Below are 8,741 nucleotides of genomic sequence, written 5' to 3'. Positions count from 1 at the left end.
CTAATACCACACTGTAGAAATACTATGTTACAATAATAGTACTAATAGCACACTGTTAAAATACTCTGTTTTAATAAAAGTACTCATATTTGTACTTAAGCACAGTACTGAGTAGATGTTCTTAGTTTCATTCCATCAAGTGTGCTGACTTCTCTCTGCTGTACAAACACTTTTGAAACAATAGCGTGTACTATGAATACATTTTGTGTATATATATGTATATATTCTGTGTATTATTATGGGATGGCAGCAGACAAGTAGAAAAGCAGAGTGGTGTTAGTTTGTGATCTGATCACACAGCTGCCGTCTGGTGAACCAACAACCACGCAAAGTAAAACTCTTTGAGCTGATAAGGCTCCACTCCACGTGTGCTCATAGTTTTTACCCACAATGCCGAGCGGCAATATCAGTCAAACAGAGGAGTGGTTTCCTGCTTCCTGCTGGCATCGACCCCCTCGGACCAGGAGGAAGGAAGCGCCTTATATGGGCAGCAGATGTGTGTGTGTGTGTGTGTGTGTGTGTGTGTGTGTGTGTGTGTGTGTGTGTGTGTGTGTGTGATACTGACAGTTCAGTTCATTAAACATCAATAAAAATAAATAATAATAATAAACAGAGTTTCACGAAAATGCAAAATATTCTCCTGTGAATGTTATCTGTCTGGGTCTTTTATTGTGAAAGGTAAGACTTTGTCAAGGTTAAAAGGAACAATAAAGTTTGCTGTCTTGGTTTCGGACGACAGAGATTCTGTGTTGTTTCTATAAAAATAGGCAAAAGTCAATAAATCCATTTAATATTTATTAATTATTTATAGAAAATATAATGAACTAATAAATGATGTATTATTATAAATGAAAGTACCAGATTATATAAAGTCATTAAAATGAGCTCCACCTTTAAAGTGATGAACACATTAATGCCTCAATAATTATAACACAATTACATAATGTACATTATTCTACATCATGAGTACTTCTACTTTAACTACTTCAAGTATATCATGATGCTGATACTCTTATACTTTAACTGACATTTTGACTGCAGCATCAGTGTATTTCTACACTGTGGTATTAGTACTTTTAACTGCAGTAAAAGATCAGAGTACTTCTGCAAACCCAAATGTTTTAGAAACGAGAGCGAGATGAAGAGAACGAGGTCGTGTTTTATGAGTATTAACGTTGACGGTTGTGAGCGGATGACAGGAAGTAGAGCGAGTCAGTCACCTGTTTGATGATCTGAGATAATAAACACACAGGTTTATTTTTAACTGCCAGGTGATGATAACAAACCCTGCAGGCCACCGTACAACGGCCACAGAGAGGAAACACACTTTTCTACATCGTAGTTTTGGATCAAACTACGTTTCATGATGAAATATTTAACTGATATGTTAACGTCTATATTTGGTTTGTTGTGACGTGAAACTGAAGTCCAAATAAAAGAGAATTTATTTTTAGCACATTTTCATTGTGCTGGAGGTGTCACATGATCTCATTAAAACATGACAAGAAACAAATGTGCTTTTTATTTTGTTGGAAATGTGGATTTTGTGTTGGACATGAAAAATACCAGAGAACGATGTACGGTGAACTAAAAGTAAAAGATATTTAAATCGTTTTCTCTCTTTTTATAAACCCCGTCTCCTGCAAAGTATGTTTCAGGACTGAACTGGAACTGGTTCAGGACCAGGTGAACGTTCCTCATACTCAGGATTCATAGTTTAGTTTATCGTCATCAGCAGGATGTTGGCGAACTGTCGTACAGTAGATATTTGATTAAAGCGAGAAGTCCCGCCCCCAGCTTCCTGTCTCTTTGATCTCAGGTGAGACACACCTGAGGTTTCCCAGGAGGCCTTGTTCCTGCATCAGACGGCTTGGATATCTAATCTCCACACTCTTATCATAAAGATAAGATCGCATTCAAACATCACGATAAGATAAAAAACATTCATCTTCTCTGCAGACATGATCCTCAGTCTGAACATGGCTCAAACACGTTTGTTAAACTCATTAATTTCATAAAAATGTCTAAATAATGCTTTGGTATTATTTAAAGTGTATGTCGTAGCTTTTATTTTTAACATGTTTATTGTAATTTTCCTTTATTCTATATTCATGTTTTTTGGTTTGTGCAATACTTTCTTTTATTTGTAATTTAATTAAATTTTTTCTTCCGATGTTATGCACCAACAAAGTAAAGCAGAGGCTTTTCTCCTTTCTTCGGCTGAAATTAAATGGATTCATGGATTATGTTTTTGGTTCAGACACGTCGAAGTTAAACAGATTTTTTGCGGTTTTGCAGAAACAACAATGACAAAAAAAAACGTTCTGCCGACTGGTTTGTAGCAACTATAGTGACTTTTGTTTGGGGACTATTTTCAGCGGCGGATTAATCCACATGAGGAGCTCTAGTGAGTGTTTGCATGTGAGATTGAGTCTAGAATGAACGAATAAAGATCTTTGAGACATCAGGATACTTGTTAGTAGAAACATTCTCTGTTGGTTTGAGTCTGAACAAGAAGAAATAAAGAGAATATCAGCAGCTTGTTTCCCTGATGATGATGATGATGATGATGATGAACTGTTGTTCAGCAGGAAGTCGTTCCTGAGACCTGACTCGTCTGTTGAAAGAAGAGCGAGGAAAAGTTTAAAGTTTCTTTCTCTTCAGTCATTTTCTGTCCGTGATGAGTCACCGGAACAAACGGAGGCTGGAAAGACTTTGTGGAAATAAAGGCTGAGTCAGGATGTTATTTGTCAGGTTCCTGCTTCATCTTCTCTCTCTCTCTCTCTCTCTCTCTATATATATATATATATATGTGTGTATTATATACATTGATACTGACATTTGTTTTTTCTTCAACACACTTTACATACAGTTGTGAAAAATACAGCCCCTCCCCCACACTTAAAATTAGATGATTTCTATTGTCAAATTGTTAGTTTTGTACAAATCTGTTTGTCCTCAGATTCTGTTGTGTGACTGACAAGCAATACGGTTATCAAATAACAAACACACACACAGTGTTCAGATTCTTTGATAGTTAATTCCCGGGAAAAACATCTGACCGGAAGTCACACATTCCATGTATCTATGTGTGTGTGTGTTCTTGTACTTGCTACATAGTGAGGACCGACAGTTTTTGACCCACCGAGTGAGGACATTCAGTCTTCACTTCGTCAAAGGCTTGTTTGAGGGTTGACACTTGGTTTTAAGGTTCAGGTTTGAGTTAGGTTTAGGTTTGTGTAAGAGTTGGGGTTAAGGGATGTATGTGTGTGTGTTTGTGTTCTATCTTTGTGAGGACTGTACCCATTCGTCCCTGTTTGTGAGGACATGCTCACTCCTTTAAACGGCTTTTTGAGGATTCAGACAGGGTGTTACATTTAAGTAAGGTTTCTATGTTATGGCGTTACAAAAGAGGCTTCCAATCCCAAAGCTCCAAATCAACAGCAGGCCTCGAGACATTTACGGGTCGTGTTGGGTGGGTGTAACCTCAGATAACATCTCAGTGAGAAGAAAAACATTTTGTGTCACAGCAGAGTAGTTAAAATCCAGTGTTACATTTCCCAGTACATTTATTTATAGATCACATTAAAAAAAAAAACAATGATGACCAGAATTAACACCAGACAGAATAAAAACAATCATGAAAAGCAGAAGTGAAACAATGAGTCTAGAGACGGATTTAAAAATAACGACTGTTCCTCAATCAACAATAGAAAACAGATGAACATTATTGTTTCATCTTCATTCCAATGATGAGGTCCTCAAATGTTTCTGTCCAGAAAATACCTCATTTTAGCTTTTAAAAAATGCTGATGGGAAAAAAGAAACAGGAGAATCAGATTTTTCTTTAAAAATGTAAAATCATTATTCTCGGCCAACACAAGCATCATTTAAAACAATTAATGCCATATCATCCCTGACGCTGTGGCGTTAACACACAAAGCAAAATAATAGAATAATAATAGAAAGATTTCCAGTCATGACTTGTATTCGTACCGCATCGTCTCCGTCACAGTGATTCTCCTTCTCGTTGCTAATTCCAATGTAGCCAGTGAGTTAACTATATTATCCATCTAGCTTAAATATATATATATAATTCCTACTGTTTGTCTATACCGTACCGTATCAAGTTTGAGATCAACAGAAATGGGTTTGAGATAATTACGAACAAGATGCAGAAATGAGACAATTTGAAAAGTCCTTGATTGGTTTTTAGGATTCTAGTTGTTTTGGATGTTAAAGATTCTTTCCATAGAAACATCGGAGGTGGTCGAGGTTTAACCAGAAACCAACCAGTCAGTCTTCATACTTGAAGTCTTTTCTCTTGTAAAACAAAAACATTTTTGTTTAACGGCTGTTGAAGACAAATCAGTGAGTTCAACCGTGGTGATCAGTCATCGAGAGGGAATGTTTTCCAGGCGCAGTTTTGAAATATATTTAATTTTTCCCTTCTTTTGTTTCTCATAATTCATTTAAAAATTTAATTGATTCATAAAACTTGTTGTATCCGAGGGCTGATCGAGTTGCAGCAATGCATGTTAATGTTTGATTATAAGAGTCTTGTATTTTAAAGCGACAGTCCATCTGGAGGAGAATGAAGGTTTAACATTTAGTCTTTAGGACTTTCTTTGGTTTCGAGGTTAATACTCACATCTAAGTGTTTTTTATGACTTAATTGCTCTTTCTTTGGCAGAAAACAGTAGTTCTGGTTGAGCAAATAGAAATTAGGGTCCAACAAACAAACACTTGTGGAAGAGAAAACAAAAAGGTGAAACGATCGGATTGTTTGTTCTACCGTTACCCCAAGAACCGATGAAGCTAAACTGGAATAAACCGTATTTAAACCTTTAAGATCTTCGCTTTAACTAATAAGTAAAACTGTGAAACTGAAAAGTTCGACCTCGGCCACAGAGACTAAATCTGAGGTAGGAAGTGCGTCCCGAGGAACTAAACGAGAACAAGGTTCCTCCGGAGGAAAAGGTTCCTGGCTTCTTGAAAATAGTTCTGGAATAAAGTTGGTGGAAAGCTGCGTTCACGTCACTCCAGACGAACACATGTTGGACTGGATTAAGTTGTTCATTTTGACGAACTAGTGGCTGAACATGAAGATATTCATCACTTGATCTCATAGTTCCACGTGTTTATCCTCGACTGAATTGTCTGGTTGTTTCGTGTTCGGTTGTCAGAATCGACTCAAGTATCTGCAGAATTCAGAGCAGCAGTGTGTTCCAGGTTAACGGGTGACCATGTTAACTGGTGATTTTCAACCGAATGCGTCTGTGGTTTTTCGTACCAGGATGCTGAGAGTCACCAGTTAACACGGTCACTCGTTAAACCAGAACACCGGCTGAAGCTATTAACCACGTTGACGACCAGTGGACTGTTTGTAGCTCCGTTTTAAAAGTGAAGGAAGTGAAACCTCTGAGTCTCTTCGTGGTGTTTTGACGTTCATGAACTCAGATAACAGAGTTGACCATCATGTCATAGAAAATATGATGAACGCTGTAGTCTGTAGGGGGCGCTAGCAGGACTGCCAACACGAATCAATTCACGGGCCAACGACAGAAATCTGAAGAAGTGAACGATATTCTGAAGAAGTGAACGATATTCTGAATGTCCACAAGGTGTCGGAATCAACAGCCGATTGTATTTTATGTAAATCTGAAGAGACGTGAATGCAAATACTATTTTACATCTTTTCTTGGATCAAACAAACAACAAAACAAAAACAGCTTTATAAAAAAAGTTTTAAAAAAACATCTGAGGTTAAACAAAGAAATATTAGCTAAAGGTTTGTTCAGTAGTTCTTTTTGAAATGTGGACCACAACACTTTTGTCTCCGTTTCTCTGCAGACGTGTGGAGTTAATTGGGCAGCAGCATGTTTTTGATCTGCTTGGACGTCGCCTCGTCGTTCAGGTGTTTGGTCGTATACCTGCAGGGAGGTTTAAAGGGAACTCAATAAAAGCATCAATCAGGAATTCAGCCTTTAAATGAACAGACATGGAGAGATAATGGTTGTGATTTCTGTGGTGCGTTTGAGGACAGTCAGACCTGAGAGCGTTGAGTAATCCCTCCACACTGCTGGGCGGCTGCTCCTTCAGCACTCTGATGCAGCCTTTCATCTGAAAACAATAACAATTATTATTATTATTATTATTATTATATAGATGTTACTTCATGAAAAACCTCGTATCTCCAGATGTGTTGAATGTTTGTCAGATTTTAAACTTTCCGGCGGCCCTTGAACGACAAAACGTGTGTGTGTGTGTGTGTGTGTGTGTGTGTGTGTGTGTGTGTGTGTGTGTTGCTGACGTACGTCTATATTGCAGGTCTTAATGAAGGCTCCGGCCGGGTGAACGTGGTCGTACAGGATGATGACGCCGACCATCACACGGAGGCAGAACAACACCGTCTCCTCACTGGCGAAGCGACTGCGATACTCCCTGCACACACACACACACACACACACACACACACACAGTGTTGGTTCATGTCTGCAGGCGGGCGGATGCAATGGTGCGTTCAGGAACACGTCAGGACTCACGGTGTCTCCAGCATCACTTTACACACGCTGGCCATCGTGCTCAGACAGTCGGTCGTGTTTTCAAGCGGAACGTCTGGATTCTGAACAGAAGGACAATAAAGTTTTATTCAATCACCACAAGAAGTAAACAAACACTACTGCATGTTAGTAGAGAAAGTATTTGAATATTAATGAAGTAAAACAATAAAATACAAACATATTATCAGCAAAATGTTCTTAAAGTAAAAAAAGTAAAAGTACTCTTTGTGCGAAAACAAATAATATAAAATATATGTAATAATATGTGATATCATATAATATTTAGAATATTTTATTATTATCATTATTACAGTTGAAGCGGCTGCAGGAGAAGCTGATTCTACTTCATATATATTTGAGAAATTTAATCTGTGACACATTTCACATCACGATCATAAGTTTTATGTGTAAAATATGAATCTGTAAAGAAATTAAAGTCGTCAGATAAACATAATAAATATTTCCTTCTGAAATGTTGTAAAAGGATAAAGTAGCATAAGATGGTAAGTACCTCAAAAATGTACTTGTGCACAGTATGTTGAGTAAATGTACTTGTGCACAGTATGTTGAGTAAATGTACTTATGCACAGTATGTTGAGTAAATGTACTTATGCGCAGTATGTTGAGTAAATGTACTTGTGCACAGTATGTTGAGTAAATGTACTTATGCGCAGTATGTTGAGTAAATGTACTTGTGCGCAGTATGTTGAGTAAATGTACTTATGCACAGTATGTTGAGTAAATGTACTTGTGCGCAGTATGTTGAGTAAATGTACTTGTGCGCAGTATGTTGAGTAAATGTACTTATGCACAGTATGTTGAGTAAATGTACTTGTGCGCAGTATGTTGGGTAAATGTACTTATGCACAGTATGTTGAGTAAATGTACTTGTGCACAGTATGTTGAGTAAATGTACTTGTGCGCAGTATGTTGAGTAAATGTACTTGTGCGCAGTATGTTGAGTAAATGTACTTATGCACAGTATGTTGAGTAAATGTACTTGTGCGCAGTATGTTGAGTAAATGTACTTGTGTGCAGTATGTTGAGTAAATGTACTTATGCACAGTATGTTGAGTAAATGTACTTGTGCGCAGTATGTTGGGTAAATGTACTTATGCACAGTATGTTGAGTAAATGTACTTGTGCACAGTATGTTGAGTAAATGTACTTGTGCGCAGTATGTTGAGTAAATGTACTTGTGCGCAGTATGTTGAGTAAATGTACTTGTGCGCAGTATGTTGAGTAAATGTACTTATGCACAGTATGTTGAGTAAATGTACTTGTGCACAGTATGTTGGGTAAATGTACTTATGCACAGTATGTTGAGTAAATGTACTTGTGCACAGTATGTTGGGTAAATGTACTTATGCACAGTATGTTGAGTAAATGTACTTGTGCACAGTATGTTGGGTAAATGTACTCATGCACAGTATGTTGAGTAAATGTACTTGTCCACAGTATGTTGAGTAAATGTACTTATGCACAGTATGTTGAGTAAATGTACTTGTTACATTCCACCACAGCTTATACTTCTTGTTATAATAATATTCTAATAATAATAAAAATAAATGCCTTCAATAAAACAAAATGTGAAGATTGTAATTTAAAATACAATGTAAATTTAAATGAAATACAGAAACAAACACATTGAAATAAATGTCCGAACATCAAAATATAATAAAATATTAAAGACTAATGAGAATTAAAGGAGTTCTGATAATAATATATGCAGTATTACAATAATACACTGTGAAACGTATACATGTATTGTGCTTTATTGCTTTTCATTAACACCTTCCTACACTTCTTTATTGTTGTTATAAAGGTGAAGCTTCAGGGTTTATAAGGATTTAATTATTAATCTATTTAATAATCTCTTAATGCTTTAATGAGAAGTTCATGAAGCACGAAGAGTATTTTAACTTTCCTTCAGCGATACGGGTGGTGACGGCGCCCTCTGCTGGAGTTTTGTGAAAACAACACCTTTAATATGAAGTGGTTTTCATCAAATTAATACATTTTTCACTCATTGAATTGGAGGTCTGTGTCTTTCTACACTTTTTCATGGTATTCTTTTTATTTTTTTATATATATTTGGAGGTTGTAGCTCATTGGGTAGAGCAGCTCGTCCACTTTATTTTATTTATTTTATTTATTTTATTTATTTTATTTATTTTA

At 36.6% G+C, this 8,741-nt stretch overlaps 1 protein-coding gene across 2 annotated transcripts in view; it reads right to left on the bottom strand.

Annotated features, from left to right (window-relative positions):
* Positions 1 to 3,534: 3,534 nt before the first annotated feature.
* LOC116400908 (protein FAM49B-like) overlaps positions 3,535 to 8,741 on the bottom strand; it is an 11,025-nt gene continuing 5,818 nt past the window's right edge. For both annotated transcript variants that reach the window (XM_031879013.1, XM_031879014.1), the window contains exons 8-11: positions 6,546 to 6,625; positions 6,318 to 6,444; positions 6,053 to 6,123; positions 3,535 to 5,933 (exon numbers count right to left, since the gene is read on the bottom strand). In XM_031879013.1, the coding sequence (XP_031734873.1) occupies positions 5,864 to 5,933; positions 6,053 to 6,123; positions 6,318 to 6,444; positions 6,546 to 6,625 (348 nt within the window). In that variant the 3' untranslated portion in view covers positions 3,535 to 5,863. The remainder of the gene's footprint in view (positions 5,934 to 6,052; positions 6,124 to 6,317; positions 6,445 to 6,545; positions 6,626 to 8,741) is intronic.

The sequence above is a fragment of the Anarrhichthys ocellatus genome, unplaced genomic scaffold (genome assembly GCF_004355925.1).
Source record: "Anarrhichthys ocellatus isolate YVR2014 unplaced genomic scaffold, GSC_Weel_1.0 scaffold216, whole genome shotgun sequence".
NCBI lineage: Eukaryota > Metazoa > Chordata > Actinopteri > Perciformes > Anarhichadidae > Anarrhichthys > Anarrhichthys ocellatus.
Note: the sequence above shows the minus strand (reverse complement) of the source record. Positions and strands in the feature narration are given on the sequence as shown.